Raw genomic sequence first — 20224 nt, 5'->3', positions numbered from 1 at the left:
GGGGCCCCGCAAGAGGAGTGCACACGGGTCCCCTCCTCTCTTAAAATGCCCCTGGTAATCAGCATACAGTTGCCCACCCCTATAGAAATGTTTATGTGACACTAATAAAACCGATATACATCCATAGCTTGTAGAAAAAGATCTGTGAACGAAATATGTCGTTTTGGATGGAGACATATGAATGAATAAGAAAACAAAATTGTACTTACAGCAGAGGCCTTCTTCACTGGATCTGCTGTAGTACCTGATGGCAGTAAAGTCCCATAGTGCACTTCTCTCACTGCTTTCTTCCCTATTAACTTAACATTTGCATTATAAAGTGCAGAGTAAGATAACTACTGTTATGGAACATTTTGGGGAATCCAGTGATTGCCACTTCTATGGCAAGTACTATTTTTTTTTTTATATTTACTTATTGAACTCCATCCAAAACTAATATGTAGTTTGGTCAGGTACTATTACAACCACATATTACAGAATTCTTACCACTCCATTTCAAAATGGTCATTTAAGAATTCCTGCTTTTTATTGTGTGTGGAATATATATATATATATATATATATATATATATACACAGGGCCTGATTCAGAGCCGGACGCTCAGAACGAGGACCCCGCTCTGAATCAGGGCGGGTTTTTTTTGGAGCGTCCCCCTGGAGGCTCGCATAGTTGCGAGCGTCCATGATGATGACCATCGCGACCATCGGGCTTGCGATGAGACCCTGCGGTAGGGTCTCGCTGCCGCAAGTCCAGGAGTGATTTTGGCTCTATCAGAGCCAAAATCACTCCCACTGACATCACTAGTGATGTCAGTGGGGCCGGACCCAGACGGTAGGCGTTCCCATAGAAACGCCTCCGTCTGGCAGCCACGCCCACCAAAGGGGGCGTGCTGTCACTCACCATCGACAGCACGCCCCCTTTGGTGCGAGACCCGGAGCGACAGCTTGGCTGTCGCTATCCGGGTCTCGCGCATGCGCACGACGGAGCTCCCTCTGTCGTGCGCATGCGCATTTGGGTACCATCGACCCGCTTGCGAGCGTTCAGACCTGCGCTCGCGAGCGGGTCTGAATGAGACCCACAGTCCTCTGGTGTATATGTGCCAAAAAATCCCCAGTTCAACATATCTATTATGATGATGATTTATTTTGAAATATCCTTTCAGTCTGCTTGATCTTATAACAAAAAATTTACTCCCCCCATCCCCCCCCACCCATATTATGCTTACAGGATATGGTCACTTATTATATGAACCTCACTTATGCTAACACTGAGTCCCCCAGATGGGAGAAGGAGTATCGACTAACAGAAGCATTCCAGGTGTCTGATGGATCTCCCCAATCAATGCACAAAGTATTGGAGAAAATAACCACCAACCACTGCTTTCTACAGAAGTACTATGAGTATAACTCTGTCAGCTACGACCTAGAAAGCTGTGGAGAGACCTGTCAAATTGATCATGTATGTGCTATTCGTGAAGTGGACTTTACCAAGTATGCTGCATGTATAAAGAATGAAAGCTCAGCTTTGAAGCCGGTTTATCATATAACTATGATGATGGTTGCATTGTTTGCTTACATGATTCTGAAATAATAAAAAAATGTGTATGAAATATACCAAATATTCTCTGACGATACTTGTTTATTACTATGAATACATACAGCCTGACTTTATCCGCTTTCATTTCTAGTACCAGATTTTTTTCCAGGAATTTCCATTTCCTGTTCTATTACAGACACCCAGCCGTCCGTCCCCAGCAGCAGGTTGCATTTAGTGGAGGGTCTGTGGTACCATTGAACTACACTTATTAATGCCAATACCTGATTGCTTTCTTTGGATTAATGCACATTCATTTGCTGTCATATTGGTATACTTATATTTCTATATTATTGCCTTATATTAGGATAAATAAGGAGTAACAAACCTCCCCAAAACTCCATACTTTTAAAAGTTATCATATGATAGTGAATATTTGGTCATGCACCTCAGTCCCTGCCCCAGTGGAGTTTACAGTCTACATGACCTACCACATGCATACATACTAGGGTTCATTTTTTTGTCAGAAGCCAATTCACCTACTAGTATGTTTTTGGACTGAGGGAGGAAGCAGATGTGCCCAGAGGAAACTCATGCAAACATGTGGAGAAAACAAACTCCAAACAGATAGGGCTTTAGGGCCGGAATCAGATATGTACGCAAACCCAATGGATTACGTACATCCCCAATGTTTTTAGATCTGCTTAGAAGCTGAGCATGTGCAAATCTGTTTCATGCTGCTGGTGTTTCAGGGCGGCAGCAGGCAGCGTCCCAGGAAACAGGCGTGCTGGTCCTGTATTTTGGGTATGCTGAAGCAAGTGGCTGTGTCCTTGGACTATTTTGCCAGTCCCGGGCCCCACAATTTCTGATGGCAGCCCTGACCATTGCCTCTCTGCCATCAATGGTAAAATAATTTGATATCGGCCATAAACCATCCAGTGTTAGGCTGTGGGGAGGGGCGGTCAGGGTTAGGCACCACTGGGGGGAGGTTAGGGTTAGGCACCCCCTCGGGATGGTTAGGTTTAGGGTGCATGAAGAGGGGGTTTGGGTTAGGCACCACCTGGGGGAAGGTAGAGTTAGGCACCCCATTGGGGAGGTTAGGCACCACCAAGGGAGGGTTAGGGGTGGGGGAGAGGGGAGGGATAGGGTACTCGCCACCCTCCGTCGGGGTCTTCATCTGTTTAGCCACCGGTATTTCATACCCATTCCATCCCAGGCTCCCAGTGCATTTCTATGGTGTTAATTTGCCAAGAACAAAAACACATGAGAATTTTTTGTTTTAAATGGCAACCCCAATTTCATTTGAAAAATCCTACTTTAAGGAAAAAATACAAATGTATTTAATATATGGTATAGGAATATTTTCTAAAGATTATAGTCACTCGACTTCCATTAGTACACGGTTTCAAATTCAAATGGATATCCCAAAATCTTTAGTGAAGGTAAACATTAGGAAGATTGTTGTGTTATATTACATTGTATTTCCAGAAACCAGAATTAAATAATGGTAGTTTGTAGCAGGCAAAGCCATCAAATATTTTGAATACTGGTACTGAATGAGCATGTAAATAAGTTGTTGTGTTGATCATATTTAGTTTTGAAAATTTCACAGCTCTGGCTGTTCTAAACATCCGGGAAACGAGAAGGCCTAAATGATCAAAGAAAGTGTAGTAGTTTTCTATTTCTTATCAAATAACAAAAAAATATAAGTGACATACAATTAAAATAAAGCCACATTAGAACGTAATACGCTCACTCCCAATGTGTATAGAAAAATTATATATATGAAAATAATATTTTTTCTATACACATTGGTGTGATTATTTGATAACTTATCTTTGTAAATATTTTCACTGGTAATACGCTCCTTAGAACGATGGAGGAGGTGCATCAGCACATCGACTTATTAGATTTGCTCTATTATCTCATAGTGTAATATTTCGTTACCCCCCCAACGAGAGAGCAGTTCCTTGCTCATCACATATGGATGAATGACAAACATAACCTTTGGGAGTGAGCGTATTATGATCTAATGGGGCCTTATTTTAATTGTATGTCACTTATATTTTTTTGTTTAATTGATATGAAATAGAAATCTACTATGATTTCTTAATAGGACTAAATAAAAGTTACATTTTAAACAATATATATAATTCTTTATAAGAGTGCCCCAACAAAGTGTCTCTCTTTTTCTGGTTAAGTTTTGTATAATATTATATTGACTCTGGGTGCACCACCAACCTTCTTTTTTTGAAGAAATTATCCAGCATTGTATTACATTTTTATATTGTTGGTATATTTCTCCACAATACAGTACATTAGCTGCTGAAAAAGGTGTGAGAATTATTCCTGTGCAGAACCAAAAACCCCTTTTTGTAGATTGGATGATCAAAGAGTGGTCAGATTAGGTGCATTTCAGCACACACCAAGGAAAACGCTTCTTCCCAGTTCACTATTGATGTGACTCTGCTTCTAGAAGCAACGGCTGAACCTCTTAAGGCCTTTTAGACTCTGGTGCCAATGGTAATTTCATCACAGTCAAAAAAGTCCAGGAGTTAGGAATCTTCAGACTCCACTCAGTATCATAGATGTGGATGGGAATAAACTTCCAATGCCTACCATTCGCTCTAGAACTTCAGAAATTACAATGCAGATTGGTCCTCTTCACAGGGAATTCATTTCCTTCTGTATCCTCCCATTAGCTGAGAGTCCGGTCATCTTGGGTCTTCCGTAGTTACATAAGCACACTCCCACTTTAGACTGGGAAGAACCCCAAATCTTGTCATGGGAATCTCAATGCCATCAGAGGTGCTTGCCGACAATCCAACCTCCGCATCGTATCATCCAAAGTTCGACCATCTCCCCGCATGATCCTCTTCCTGCTACATATCAGTCCTTCAGGGATGTGTTCAGCAATAAAGCTACTGAGACTCTGCCTCCTCATCGGGAGTGGGACTGCGCTATAGATCTGTTACCTGGGAAAATGCCTCCTTGTGGAAGAGTCTTCCCTCTCTTGCTTCCAGAAACCCAGGCTGTTGCTGATTACATCAAGGAGAATTTGGAACATGTAGAAAACAGTATAACAGTATAAAGGGGGCAAAGATTTTTTCCAAGTTAGACCTCCATGGGCCTTGCAACTTAATCAGGATCCAATATGGAGATGAGTGGAAGACTGCTTTCAACACTCAATACGGTCATTACGAGTACTTGGTCATGCCTTTTGGTTTAAGCAGTGCCCCAGCTGTTTTCCAAAAGTACATGAATAACATCTTCCGAGACCTGTTATACAAGTACGTGGTGGTGTATCTGGATGATATCCTGATAATTTCCGAAGATGTAGTGAGTCATTGCAAACACGTATGGGAGGTGTTATCACGACTTCGGCCTAACCAGCTCTTTTGTAAGCTAGAGAAGTGCTCCTTTGAGCAAAAGGAGCTGCCTTTCCTGGGGCATATAATTTCGGGTTCTAGTCTTCAGCAGGACCCAGAAAAACTTTCTGCCATTGTCAAGTGGCCTTGTCCAGTGGGGTTGAAGGTGATACAACGCTTTCTGGGATTTTGTAACTTTTACCGGCAGTTCATCAGGAACTACTCGTCTGTTGCAGCTCCCATCACCACTCTTACCAAGAAGGGTCAAGAAACCAGGGTATGGCCTCCTGAAGCAGAAGAAGTGTTTACTTATCTGAAGCAGTGCTTCATCACAGGAGCCATTTTAAGACAACACAACTGTGATCAGCTGTTTTTCTTTCGCTTCAACCTGGTTGTCACTTACTGCCCGGGTAGCAAAAATATCAAGGCTGACGCTTTGTCTCAGGCATTTAGTTCTGCCGAAGAGGAAGAAGCTCAGGAGGATAAACCCATTCTTAACCCTGCTTGCTTTGTAGCGGTAACTAGCAAGATTAAAGTTCCTTTAGGATAGACATTTATAGCACCCGAACTCCATGCAAAGCCCCTTCAGTGGGCACATTCATCACACTTCAGTGGGCATGCAGGAATTAAAAGAACTTTGGAACTAATCCTCAGGAGCTATTGGTGGCCGACGGTCCATCAAGATGTCAAGAACTTTGTGGCAGCCTGTCATACTTGTGCCCGACACAAAGTTCTACCACACTCTCCGGCAGGTCCCCTGTTCCCACTACCAGTGCCTGATTGTCCTTGGACTCACATCTCCATGGACTTTGTGACGGAGCTGTGTCCTTGCCAAGGGTACAATACTATCTGGGTGGTGGTGGACATATTCTCCAAGACCGCTTACTTTGCTCCATTAGGCGGTCTACCCTCAGCACCAAAATTGGCAGAAGCATTCACAAGATAAATCATAGAAGAGCTCATTTGAGAGCCCAATGTAAACTCCTATTTAAGGAAGTCCCTGGGAGCACTCTCTTGCCAGAGTATAGGCTCTCAAACCATACTCCAGCGTTCCAAATGATTACTACTACTCGTCCCTGACCTCGGCTTTGTTTGTGACCTGATTCCGACTCCTCCTTGGTACTGCGCTTGGTATTCTGGTTTTGACCTTGGCTATACTCCGTGATCTGCATATGTCTGTTCCCTGGTATCGTTTCCTCTGTTTGGTTCTGACCTGGCTTGTCGACTAAGTTGTACATCTTCATCGTACTCCACTCTGATCCAAAGTACACCAGCACCTGTATTAGGGAACTAAGTCTAAGGGCCACAACCTGAGTGTTGGATGCAGCTAAGTCCAAACCACCTTGCGGGGGTCCCTGGTGAATACCACTGGTGTGTTAGACTGTACTAGGTCTCGCCAATCACAAAATATGGGTTAGCATTCACTATCCATCCGTGAGTTGTGACACTGGCAAGAGAATGAAGAGGGAGCAGGTAGAAAAATGGAATCTGGTGTAGAGGAGAAAAGCAATATAGGCAGACAATAAGGGGTATATTTACTAAAGTGTGGGTTTATAGGAGTGGATATGTTGCTCATAGCAACCAATTAGATTCTAGCTATTATGTTCTAGATAAATGATCAGTAGAAACTCATTGGTTGCTATGGACAACAACTCCACTTCTAAAAACCTGCACTTTAGTAAATAAACCCCTTAAGGTAGGTACACATTACACAATATTTTGCCCGAGCCGACGGATCAGCAAAATCACCCATGCGCGCTCCTGTTTGGCTGTCAGTCACATCGTCAGGTTGTCCCAACATGCAGCTCAATCTGACAATGCGACTGACAACCCCATGCAGCGAGATGTGGCTGGGGCCGACCTATTGGTCGGTCGGCACTGGATCATGTAATGTGTATTGGCTGCCAATTACGCTGGCCCGTTGACCGTGGGGTCGTCCGTCGCATCGCTGTGTACACACACCGTTTTGTGTGTAACCAGCTTAAGAGTGGTGACGGGAATGAGGCGGTTACAGAGGCAGTGGCAGGTAAAGTGAGGATAGGGAGTTAAAATATTTAGGTTAGTGAAAAGGGGGGGAGTAAAGGAAGTTATACAGGTACAGGAGAGTTAAGAACAAAGGGCATCTGCAAGTTGGTCTTTTTTGTCGCTCTTTAGGATTGGGTTGGACTTGTTTTTCATTTCAGACTTCAGAGTTGGCAACCCTACCAGCCACTGCTCTACGGCCCTGGTGAAGAGACCACTAGGGATGGGCAGATCGATTCACTGTACTGACTTGAGCCTCATGGCTCAACTCAGTGAAGTGTCTCGACACGGCTCTTTAGATAAAGCAAGTGCTGGAGCCAGCGACTCCTGAGTCGCTGACAGCTCCGCCCCCCGCTGCCCAGCACTACAGCTCAGGGTTCTCACTAAGGGGTACATTTATCAAAGATCATTTGAGGTAAATTCCCCGAAAACACCTGTTTTCGGGGGTTTACCTCAAATACTTAGTATCCCCCGAATGTATGAAGGAGGGACCGCAGCAGGTATCTCCGATACCTGCTGCGATCCCTCCATTGCCGCCTCCCCCATAGGTTTCTATGGGGGATGCGATGCTGCCAAATGTATCAATATCGGGAATGCGATTGACCCCAGCAGCTAACGCCATCTGCAGATAGCGTTAGCCGCTGTGTCCTATGGGCACTTACCGCATTTGAGCCGGCGGAGGGATCTGGAAGATCCCTCCGCCGGCAATGGGCGCCGCTCATGTGCAGTCCGCGGGACTGCGCATGCGCAGCAGCCCGGAATGCACTCCGGCCACATCGCAGGGACGGGCTCTTTTCGGAGCCCGTCTCCGTGCATGTGCCGGGTCATACATTTGGCCGGTATGATCGCATTTTGCAATGCGATCATGGGCGATACTACATGCCCTGATCGCATTGCAAAATGCGATCCTTAATAAATGGGCCCCTGACTCTCCTGAGTCAGTGAACTCCCCGAGTCCTGGCTGTAGCTGTGTGACTCAGTGAGTCGCTGACAGCTCCGCCCCCACGATCTGACACAGTGGAGAAGTATGATCAGGTCGGATCAGCAGTGTAGGGGGCTGAGTTGCCATTCACTAGCTACCACTGAAAGAGGCTGGGGAGGTGGGTGTCTCGACTCACCAAACACTGAGTGACTCAACTCGAATCATTCACTCATCTGAATGATTCGAGTCAGTGTGTTGAGACACTCACTCACTAGCCAACTCTAGAGACCACTGATGCAGTCACTTCACTCCAAACTCGCCATTATCCCTGCATGTGGCATTTGATACATTTGGTGGTATCATATGCCGAGGTGGCACAGACAATGTTGATAAACAGGCCGCTTAGCTTCATATAGTTTATTAGTCAGCAAAACGGGTTGACAAGCATTGACACTTTTAGGGGCTAAATTGCTAAGGGCTATGAGCAGACCTTTATATGATGCAGCAGCCTCATACCTCTATTTTACCTTATTTACCACTCCCCACCTACTGTGTGCAGCTGGCATAGCAGGGGCATGGCATGCAGCCACGGAAACAGCAGGAATGTGGTAGCTCGTCTCCATCACTTATGTGTAAGCCAGGCTGTTCGTAGCGGGGTATATGATACATGTGAGCAGTATAGTAACAGCCCCAGAAACGCGCAGTCACTGTGATTGTGAAACGCAGCAGCAGCAGTGACAGTAATGGTGATAATGGGGACACAACAAGTTGTTTATCTGCTCCCTAGTAAGGACACCAGCAGCATGGCCGATGCTAATAGGTCCCCGTGCCTGTCGTAGCCTCCTCCCGCCCCCTCTCCTGTCAGCACCGCGCTCCACCCGCGGCCGTCCCCGGGACTCGGAGCACGGGATGCCGAGTTGTTTGCCGCCCCGCTACCGGCTCCTAGACCTGTTGTTCGCCGTGGGGGGAACCTTCGCCTTCCTGGGGGACCTGGGCGCCGATGTGTGGAGCGCGTTGCGATACTACCAGGCCGGGAACACGCTGTGGGCAGCGCTACACCTCGGCCTCTACCTCCTCTCCTCCGCCGTGCTGCAGCTGCTTAGCTGGGGCTGGTTTCGGGCGGACAGAGCAGGCTGGCAGGGACACAATGAGGATGTGCCCGTCTCGGAGATGAGGAGCAATGGTGCCAGGTACCAGGAGGAGGATGGGACGGTGCCCACAGAGAGCGCGCCCAGCGCCGGGGGATGCTGCGTGGATGCGGTCCCGGCAGGGGACTGGGCAAAACAGTTCCCAGAAGACATGGCAACTCCCAGTGGCGGGAACTCGCCCTGCTGCCCCCATGCAGGAACAGCGGCTGTCACCAGGAACGGAGAGACTAATCCTGTCCTGCCGGGCTCCTGTAACCTGGCGCCTGGAGATCCTGATACAGAGAAGTGGGTGTGCTGCCAGCCTGATGCGGAGTATGAGCCCTTCATGGGGCACTTCCATACGTCTAGAGTTATATTGTGGCCCTCCTGCCTCCTCATACCGCACTTTCTCCAGCTGGGGTATCTGCTCAGGTAAGGCTGGCCCCATGGAGCGAGGCTGCTCTCTGCTGGTTAGTGGGGTTATGTCCCATGCAATCATTCTAAATATAATGTGCAACTTGCCAACTCACATGTACCTATGCATTGCAACATACCCACAGTGGCGTAACTATACATTTTGCTCCCCCTACAAAAAAAAGTTCCTGAAGATGGCGTTAGCCGCTGTAGCCATTGGGCTACACCGCACACTATTAGGCGGCGGAGGGATCTGCCAGAACCCTTCCCGGCTATGGCGGATGTGCAGTTCACGAGACTGCGCATTATTTAGCACCCCCTGCACTAGCCGGCAGCTCTCCAGAGACATCGTAGGGATGGGCTCCTTTTGGAGACTGTACCTGCATGTCCCGGATGATACATCCGGCCGATAGGATCGCTTTTTGCAATGTGATCATAGGCGTTACTGGCATGCCCTGATTGCATTGCAAAAGCGATCACTGATAAATGGGCCCCATAGTCTCAGTGATGTCGGCATAAACGGCCACAAACATAGTTCTCTCTCCAGTCACACAGCAGACCCCTGTACTCGGAGCTACCACCCTGAGCGGCCGCTGCTTCCAAAACTCTAGGGGCCTGAGCTGCAGAGCCCGGTGGTCACCTCTCCATCACCCCTGCAGCCTAACCAGGCCAGTGCACTGTGATAGCTCTCAGCCAGCCAGCAGTAGCAACCGCAGCACAGCAGAGCCTGCCCCACTATATATACATTTACCTGCCGAGGTACCTGGATCCACCCGCATTTCCTCCACACTTCTGAAATACTTGGTTACAGAACCAATGAAAAAACATCTAACCGCAATTAAATATATGTGTGTGCATAGGCAAACGCGGTGGGGTGGGGGGTGTTCCGGTTGCCTGGAAACTCCTCAACCCACACCATGACCACAATGGAAATAGTAATAGAATAGAATTTTACTAGTGCTACATGTTCTTCTCAGTATCACAAATTAAACAATTAGCACCACCTGTAGATGTGTCAGCCAGTAATAAATACACCTATGCACCAACTAGAGAACTGGAAAACATGTGCTGTTAGGGGTGCACTGCTATAGACCATCTATACGCTTAATTATTAATACTGTATAATACACTATCCCGTGCATAACGAGACCAATATGTACATATATGTCCAGGGCAGTGCTAAGTTCTTCTGATGCTCCCCCAGACACCCGGACTTGCTCCAATGCTCTAGAATGGTGCCCACATCTGAAATAAAATCTTTCAGCTCAGGCAGGATGGCCCTACGGCTTACTGTGATCGCTGGTCCTGTATATGTTGGAATTATGACACACAATACACTTTGTATGACGCAAAGATGGATAAGTGCTAATTTGCCCTCTTCATGGACTGGCCACACTCACTGTAAAATCAAGCATTTGGAAATCCCCCTCAAGAAATCCTGCATTTGCCACTGGTGTGTATATAACAGCTAACACAGGATTTAGGACCAATATTCAAAGAATGGCATACTGCAAGGACAACTGTATGCCATAGTATTAAAGACGTTTGATTGTTTTTCTCCTTCTAATTGGAGTAGGTGCTGTACAGATAAAGGTATTCCTTGCTAGCCAAAGTAATGAGTATTATATCCAAATACAAAAATCTATTTCCTACAGAACATTGCAGTACTTCAGCATGAAAATGTTAATGAAGGCCTGGTGTAAAGAATATAGTAGGCTGGGCTGTGAGGTGATGTTTTTACTGTGCCACAGTTCTCATTCCCATCTTGCATTTATGACCAATGGCAGTTTGCCCTGTCATCATTTGCTATTGCTGCCATAACAGATTACTTTTCAGGGCAATTTTACAATAAACTATTGCTGGGACACAGGAGCTGTGCTGGTGAAGAGCCTGTATAGTACATTTCACTATCGCTTGCTTTCTCACCAAGCATGTGGGCCCAGATTAACAACAGGGCAACCGGGGCGATCGCCCAGGGGCAGCCACACACATTACTAATGTGGGGGAACTGTAACTAGGATTTCTGTGTGGCATAATATGAACTTGGCTCACTACAGTGTGTTTAATACATTTTTGGTGCTGGGAGTATTTACACATTTGTATTCTTAGTGCTTATAGTGTGCACCTGCTCCTCCCCCCCCCCACCCCCCCTCTCCTTTTTGCTGTAGAACTACTGGTCTCAGCATGGTAGCACCTATTATCATGTTTAATATTAGGATGTGCAGCCCAGCCCCTGCCATTTCCTGTGTGTGTGTATTTAAGGTACATTCTGAAGGTGAGACCCCCTTCTTTGGGCTAGCACTCTTCCTGCCTGTCCCAGGTGATTTTAACTGGTATGGGTCCTTGCATTGCAGTACACACATCTAATGGGCTCTATGATAGGTAAGTCCTTGATAAATTAATTAGTGTGTCAGTATTAGAGATGTTAGGGACCCACCTGTATAAGGTTCACCGTGACGTGGTAGGTGGGCAAACATCTTTGGCCAAACATGTACTAAGAAACCTTACACTTAAAACCATGTTAATTATTGCAGTCTATTATAGATATTTTGATCATTTGTATTCTTAGGGCGGAATTCAATTGATTTCGCGGCCCGCATCTCCCTTCTAAAGTGACAGGAGATCGCGGGCCGCTATTCAATTGTGCCAGCTTTTCACGCTGATCGCATCCAAAGTGGTCGGGTTTAGCCGCGTAAATCGGCTAACCCTGACCAAGGTGCTGGGCGCGATCGCGAAAAGTGATGTTTGGGCACCCAAACATGTCACTTTTCGCACATTTCAGCTCTCATCCCCCAGGGGTTGCGAGCTGAAATGTAGCGCTTGGCAGCTGATCGCGCCCGACAGGAGCAAGAATAGAATAGCTCCGTCGGGCGCGATAGGGGATGAAAAGAATTGAATTCCGCCCTTAGTGCTTATAGTGTGCACCTGCTCCCCCCCCTCTCCTTTTTGCTGTAGTATTTACACATTGCCAGCATATTTTATTAACTTGTAGGGACCCTCACAAGTTAGTTTACCTGGGATTCCCACAAACCTTAATCTGGCCCTGAATGGGTGGGCCATTAGGCTGCTCATGTGCAGAGTAACATGAAGGACAGGAGGAGTATCACATTCATGCATGAGTGGTGACTGCTGGGGAGGCCCTCTCCTGTTAACACTTGTGGAAAGTAGACCATAAGATACAATGACTAACGCCATCTTCAGAGGGTGTTAGCTACCATGGCCAAACTACACAATGCATCGTAAATTCGGCAAATAAAACAGCTCCCGTAGAAACCTATAGGGGCTGCTTTTGTGAGTGAAAATGGGAAGCTGCAGCAGATATCTCTGATCCCCCGCACATACATACGTGTGTTTTCGAAGGGTATCTCTCAAATAATTATTGATAAATAGGCCCCTATGTTTCTCAGAATGTATTGTGTATCTATGTAGGGGCATGAGTGCTTCAAAAGAGGTGGTTCCAATATATTTATGTTTGAAAATCCAGTCAGGAGACTACAGTTGAGTCTTGACCATCCGAGTTTGCGCATCTGGTCTATACATCTCAAGAAGGCACAAATCGAATAGTCTGAATGTAATTGGTAATGTATATGTACAAGTAACAAAAAGAGTGTATAGGATGATACAGTAAAGCTTTAGGAATAAGTATGAATTGGAATAAATGTGAGCAAATGAAGTCAATTAATTTATTAGTCTATTATATATTTTTATTTAAATTTTAAATATGAAAATAAATATTATCCTAGAATTTCCCTTGCCATATCTTTCTGTCATACCCTACCTGGTATTGTAACAGAATACTTTACCATAAGACAGGACATTTCTGCTATGATTCCTGTAGAAATTCTGAACCATATGTCGTGCAAGTGGCGGATTAATCTGATGCCTACCCGGCAGACCTGTGGCCGCTTAAGCCATTTATATAAAAAGAGAAGATACTTGACCTATCTCGTTGGTTCATGTGACCTATTGGGGACTGCCTCGACCCAGGAGCCAGTCACCCCATTACATGTATTGCTTGGATCAGGCCTAGGCCCGTATTCAATTTGAAATGTTAAGTCCGGATCCGCGTTAAGTTACTGCCAATGACGTCATTATCGCCTGGTTTGGTTTTTCTCCGTATTCAATTTGAAAGACTTTCCGCCTAGGCGGAAAGTCAATGCAATGTAATAGGCGGTAAAGTATCGCCTATGAATGGCAGGCGGAAAAAAGTGAAGAATTGGGGTTTTGGGATGCAACGTTGCGGGAACCCCCGTGCAGCCTTCAGACAGTCCCCCAAATGTAGTCTGTGCCAAAATTTTTATTTAAAAAAAAAAAAAACTTAAGGACACCCCAAAAATTGACTTCGAAAAAGGGGGCGAAACGAAAAAGTTGGGGTACAAAGTTAAAAACTAGCGAACTTGACTCTGGGAGGGTCCCCAAGTATGCCCCAAGTGTTTTTCTGATTACAGGCGTTTGCGGCAGGTGGATTTTTCATGATTTTTCAACTTCACTTTAGCAGCCTTTAAATATACTGACCCCCATTTTCAAGTACCCTAAATTTGCTGGGATAAGTTATTTTCTGGAAAAAATACTCCTAAATACTATTCTGCATCAGGTATAAAAAAAACGCTATTTAGCAGCTATTGAGCCCATTTAAAAACACCAAATACCTTCAGCAAGCCAAATTGGGGGGTACCATAGTGAACTCCCATGTCAGAGCATAATTTGGGGGGTGACAGGCTGATTACCCCAAAACTGACAGTACTTTCCGCTTGTTACAGTTTCGCCGGGTGCCGTTTACGCGTACTTTCAAATTGAATAGGGCTAAAACGTGCACGCGCGCGATACTTTGATGCCTACAAAACAGGCGAAGTCGGCGTTAAGTCCAGGCCGTGTTAACTTAACGCTCAAATTGAATACGGCTCCTAGGCTGATCCGACTCTCCCTTTCCTCTACCTGGTGACGTACCTGCTGGACTCCTTATCACACTAGAGAGAATTACAATGAGCAAAGTTGACAGGTGCTGGCAATTGTTTTATATACTGCACAGAATCATAAGAGATGTAAAACACCTCTGTATGAGGCATACCTCTTACCTAGGGACAGACTGCGGGAATCCAGCATCAGAGGCAGGGGGTTAATGTAATAGCCTGCGGACTGCAGGCATCGGAGAGTTCTGTGCAAGACTGCCCGACGTTATAAAGTAGCAGTAATTTAACAGGCAAAATCTGCAGGGTTTTGCTTTTTAAGGGGGCAATTCAATTCAGTGGGAATTGAATAGCATCGTGAGGGAGCTCCCGGAGCTATTCAAATCTCTGTGCTGTTTAGTCCTACTAATGATGTCTTCCCACACCCTCCTGAGGGTGCAAGGAGTCAGCTGACTAAAGTGCTGGCTGCGTGGCTGTTTTCCAGCTTAGCATGGTGCTAACAGTCTTATGAGAGCCACTTTAATCGTAGAATGCAGGTTCTCACGACTAAACACTCAGGTTAAGTTGTGAGAACCGGCATTCTCTTATTTAACTGCTTCCGACGGAGTAAATATTGCAGTGAATTGAATAGCTCCCTCCCAGCACTATTCAACTCCCGCTGAATTGAATCACCCCCTAAATGACTACTACTTTAAAACATTGGGCAGTCTCCCACAGAACTTGCTAATGCCTGCAGTTCACAGGCTATTACATTTACCCCAATGTATCTATAGATCCCTGGACAGCATCACTCACTATATAAGTTGTTGAACATTAAATTACATTATTCCCAAAGCTGTTCCTCCAAGCCACTAGTCAAAAGCTATTCATTAAGGAGATGGTTATACTTGACCTGCCGTGAAAAGAGGCAGATAACTTTTATTTGGGGAGCAGTATTTACAATCTCAGAATTTTTTTTTTTGTTTTTTACACAGGACTTCACAGCAGACCCACATAACTGGCAAAGGATGAATTGATGATCTCTATGTAAACCAATATCTAGTGTTTACTAGTTGCAGGGTGCTGATCAGTGAGGAGGCATATTTAAATATTGAAAAGCAAAATTGTATACCTGATTTACGTATTGCTACTGTTGTTGTACTGTAGTGACACTTCACGCCTAAAATTTTGTCATTCAAATTTGAAATATGCCCTCCTCATTGATGAGCACCTAGAGTAAACACTAAGAGCGGTATCCAATTAGGCCCGAACATAGTTCGGGCGCTAATTGATATCCGCGAAAAGCAGGGATGTTTTTTTTTTCACCCTATCCTATTATTTCGGTCTAAATAATAGGATAGTTCTTCAGAAAACACATAGGAGCCACGATAAGCTCGCGGACTTATGTGTTTTCGCCTTTTTTTTTGTGTGTGTGTGAAAAAACAGCACTTATCGTGGATTATTTTTCAAGACACACCAGGTCCTGAAACCCCCCCCCCGATAAGTGCTGGCGTCGAGCCGACTTCGGAGCTAATTGGATAGCCCCGGGAAAGGTAATTAGCCGCGGTAAATTACGGCGGCTATTTGGATACCCCCCTAATACTAAATACTAAAGTGCAGGTTTTTAGAAGTGGAGATGTTGCCCATAGCAACCAATCAGATTCTACTTAACATTTATTTAGCACCTTCTAGAAGATAATAGCTAGAATCTGGTTGCTATGGGCAACATCTCCACGTCTAACAACCCACACTTAAGTAAGCATCTGACATTAATATGAATTACTCATCACTGTTATTACTAATATCATCAATACTCAATATTACTGACCTTAATGCAGCAATTGTACATTAGTACTATTTAAAGATAAAAAAGGACATACCATTACCTCTTTTTCAAGTCTTCTATGGAAGACAACCCTATTAGCTGTCAAAGGGTCACAGCTCTTTGCATGGCTTGTGTTGTGAGTCAGATCCTCTGTCAGTGTAGCAGGTTGACCCCTTGTCAGCATGTCATGTGAAGGCAGGGAGGGGAAAAGGAGTGAGAGATTGTCCTAAGCTTCTCTGTGAATTACATCATGTGACTGTGGCAGCTATTGTAGTCCATTAAACAAAATAAAGTCTGAATAATTATTAATAGTAGTCTGATGACACAAACTAAGAGAAAAATTACCACAGTAATGTATACTTAAAAATAAAAATAATGAACATACCTATTTTTTTTCATGGAGTTGCTGCTTTGATAACATACTTAAAAATAACTTAGTATTTACACAAGTACAGATTTGTCCTCAATACGCCATGCAGCGCAATATGCCTGGTAAGAATGAGCCGTCAAAATGTGTGCAACCAAGTCTAAACAGAACTTAACGTGGAAAAAACTGCGGCCGGTGCATCATTGCACTTCGTATGCTGATTGAGAGACTCAGTTGCACACACAGATATACGATATCCAAGTGTCACATATCAAATGAATCATCAGTCTCCTAGTGTGTCGTAGTTGCATCCCATTGAGACCTAAGGGGCCCATACACTAGCGAAGGATTGCTTCAATGTTGCGATCCTGCAACCCGGCATCTCAGGGATGTTGGATTTCACTGATTTGCCGATCATGTTCAGAATAAAATCGTGATTAGTAAATCAGTGAAATGAACATGTAGAATTTCACAGATACTCCGAATGGATCGCGGAATATCGATAGCAGTGGGTCGCCATTTCCGATCTCAAAGCAGGATCTGTCGGTAGGTGTGTGGGGGCTTTTAGATGCCTTCTCAGCAAAAAAGATGCCTGGCGCTAGCAGAGTCTCACGGCAGGCTTGACGGCAGCAAAGACGAGTGAGGACACATCTTTATATCCATCATGTTATAGCTCTTCACTGTAGCATGGTCTCTTTTTTTTTTTTTTTTTATTTGATTGAATTTTTGTATATTAACAACATAATCTATACAGCGACGTAGCACAAAATAAAGAAGTTGGAAAAAGGGGTACGGGGTGTCACAAAAGTGCATACATAATAGTGCTCAGTAATTCATATGTGATCTTCTATAGTGAACCTTTTTGCAGTGATTCAATAGAAAATCGGGATTCTTTTATATGTGCTTATTAGATTAGTCAGTAATGCGGAAGAGCTGTGTGGTACTGCTGTATTGTGTAGGCAGTATAACTGATAGTTGTAATGTGGAAATGCTAAATGGTATTGTAAGGGTTGGGAGTATTGCTGGAATGTGGAGAGGCTGAGTGCTGATTTCTGTAATGTTGAGGGGGATGGGGTTTATTACTGTAATATCAGAATATGCTAATAATATAGGGGATAATGTATGTGAAGAGGGTATTTATTGATGTAATGGGTTACTAATACCCCTTTTCCACCAAAATTCCGGGTCTGACCCGGAGTTGGAACAGGGTTCCTATCCGGATCAGATCCGGAATTTAGCCGGCGCTGACTCGGGATATTCCCGAGTCGGCGCCACTCACACCGCAGTGGGGTCTGCATAGACCCGGCTTTTCCGGCGTGAAAGTGGACGCTTGGAGATGACGTCATCTCCAAGCGCCACTGAAGCCGGACCAATCGGGCGGCTTGTGGCGCACTGCAGGTAATCAAGACCTGGAGTGCGCCGTACACACAGCAGGGTTTCATGGGTTACTCCCATGTTAAACCCTGCTATTTACCTGGGTTGGATTGCCGGATCACTCGACCCAGCAATCCAACCCTCACCCCTTTTACACCAAGGAGCTGCCCGGGTTAACCTTGCAATAACCTGGGTTTTAGCTCCGGTGTAAAAGGGGTATAATATTGTAGTGTCATTAGGAGAAATATGGCTGTTTGTTAAATGTTTATGCTACTGATGTAATGTTACAGCTGGGAGTACGACCTAGAGCAGTGGTTCTCAAACTCTGTCCTCGGTACCCCACACAGGTCATGTTTTCCAGGTTAACCAGCAGGTGCACAGGTGTATTCATTGCTCACTGACATTTTATAAGATCAACAGGTGGGGCGAATTATTTCTCTTGCAATTCTGTGAGAAAACATGTACTGTTTGGGGTCCTGAGGATCGAGTTTGAGAACCTGTGACCTAGAGTGTTCATTAGATGCTCAGCTTTCTAGAAGGTGAATAGTATCTATAGCAAAGCAATGTGACTTTAGGGCCATTGACAGCAATGAACACTGATTCAGAGATGATTGGTAATGCAGCCGCGTTCACAGCCGCTCTTGCAATAGCGGTTGCGGGAATATTCAAATGCTAATCTCAGCCTTCCATTTGTGCTCGAGGAGCGATGGAGTGTAGGAGCGCTGAGACGCCCACTTTCAGGGTCTGTGCATTTGCAACAGAGATTCTTGAAATTTAAGTGACGTGCGTTCCTATACTTCTCAGGCAAGGATCTGCATTTATTTCCAAATATGTATTGCGACAGACTTCGTGGAACTCTGAATCAGGCCCCATACTGTTAAGTATATGCTGAGAAGAAACATGCTATGATACTAATCTGAAACAGGACTTTCAATATTTTTTTAAATTGGTTTTTCTCTAATGTATTGTCAATGGTAAATGAGTAGTGTTAAGGGTTAGGTTTAGATTTTGGACAAGGGCTTTAATTAATTTTGGAGGACAAAGAAAGGACGGTAGGGATCACACCTGTTAGTAGAATATAGCTGTAAGTTATTCTTTTGAAACTGAATGATTTAAAAATGAACTTGCCTACTTTTCAAAAAGCATTTCAGGGAGACTGTGAAAGCGTGGTGGTAAAGTGGACGTGTACTGCTACATCTGAGAGGTGTGTCATAAACCTGACTTACATCCAAATGTAAATGAGCCCCAAAGCAGTTAGTAAAATCTACTTGTTGATGAAAAAACACTGATACTTTTCAGAAAATTCATGTAGCCATAGGGATCATTGTAAACCAAAACAAAATAAGCAGTTAATAACTGCAACACCTGGCGCTAAATTAAGGTTACACTATACATTTGCTGCAAGTAATAGCGGCCTAATTAGGACCCAAGAATATGCTTCTAAACAGATAATTAAAAATATTACTGCGCTGGATGTACAGTTTTCAATATATATAACATTTTATTAAATATTCAATATTGCTCTCTATTATGTAGACAAAAAGGCTTGTTTGAATTTAACAAATAGATATTTAATTAGAAAACATCACAAAACATAACATTTGTACATACAACATTTATAATACTAAATGGTATCTAGTCACGCCTAGTGCGACTTCTTAATAAATATATGTGTATGTGAAAAAACACAGAAAACTTTCAAAAATAAAATAAAAACAATAAAATAAAAACTTAAAAAAATATAGGTGCGGAATATTCCATACTAAAAGACTGAGGTAATATACATCCTGTCGGCAGATATACAAGCTGACTAGTGAACTCCTGGGACGCCAGTGTTCACGGATTGAATCCACACACCATTCAGCCATTATTAACAAGCTTGCTGGCTCATCTGTGAGACTGCTATAGTGGAAACAAATTGGTTCACAGATAAATATCCATTTGAAAATATGTGGCAAAGTGTTACAAAGCAATAAATGCTGTTTGGACTTTAGTATTCGAAGGATTCTATGAAAACTTTCCTTTCTATTTATATTTCATAGGGATCATTGTGCCTTGTAACCAATGCAGGGAAATGATACTAATGATCCCATTTGAATGTAAATAACTCCATTTTTTTTTTTATAGAACAGCTTCATAATGAGGGTAAGGTGCAATCAGGGAAATTGCTAGGCTTTTCAGGGAGACAGGGAAATTGCTGATATTTCAGGGAGTCTCCCTGACAATCGGAGCGTTGGAAAGTATGGACTAGTGGGGTGAGCAGTTACAGAAAAGGCCTACATTTCCACTCATTCATCAAGCTGAAAACAATTAGGACGGAATTCAATTGTTTCCAGCCCCCTTCGCGCCCGACGGAGCTATTCAATTGTTGCTCCTGTCGGGTGTGA

The 20224-nt window shown here is 44.4% G+C and overlaps 2 protein-coding genes across 3 annotated transcripts in view; both read left to right on the top strand.

The window, feature by feature from the left end:
* Window positions 1–1627, top strand: part of SMPDL3B (sphingomyelin phosphodiesterase acid like 3B) — a 130983-nt gene extending 129356 nt beyond the window's left edge. For both annotated transcript variants that reach the window (XM_088459955.1, XM_088459956.1), the window contains exon 9: window positions 1227–1627. In XM_088459955.1, the coding sequence (XP_088316081.1) occupies window positions 1227–1589 (363 nt within the window). In that variant the 3' untranslated portion in view covers window positions 1590–1627. The remainder of the gene's footprint in view (window positions 1–1226) is intronic.
* A 6850-nt stretch (window positions 1628–8477) lies between these two features.
* XKR8 (XK related 8) overlaps window positions 8478–20224 on the top strand; it is a 36137-nt gene continuing 24390 nt past the window's right edge. The window contains exon 1 of the mRNA XM_088459960.1: window positions 8478–9403. Within this exon, the coding sequence (XP_088316086.1) occupies window positions 8655–9403 (749 nt within the window). The 5' untranslated portion in view covers window positions 8478–8654. The remainder of the gene's footprint in view (window positions 9404–20224) is intronic.

Source organism: Taudactylus pleione, unplaced genomic scaffold, assembly GCF_031769625.1.
Source record: "Taudactylus pleione unplaced genomic scaffold, aTauple2 ptg000959l, whole genome shotgun sequence".
Lineage (NCBI taxonomy): Eukaryota > Metazoa > Chordata > Amphibia > Anura > Myobatrachidae > Taudactylus > Taudactylus pleione.
Note: the sequence above shows the minus strand (reverse complement) of the source record. Positions and strands in the feature narration are given on the sequence as shown.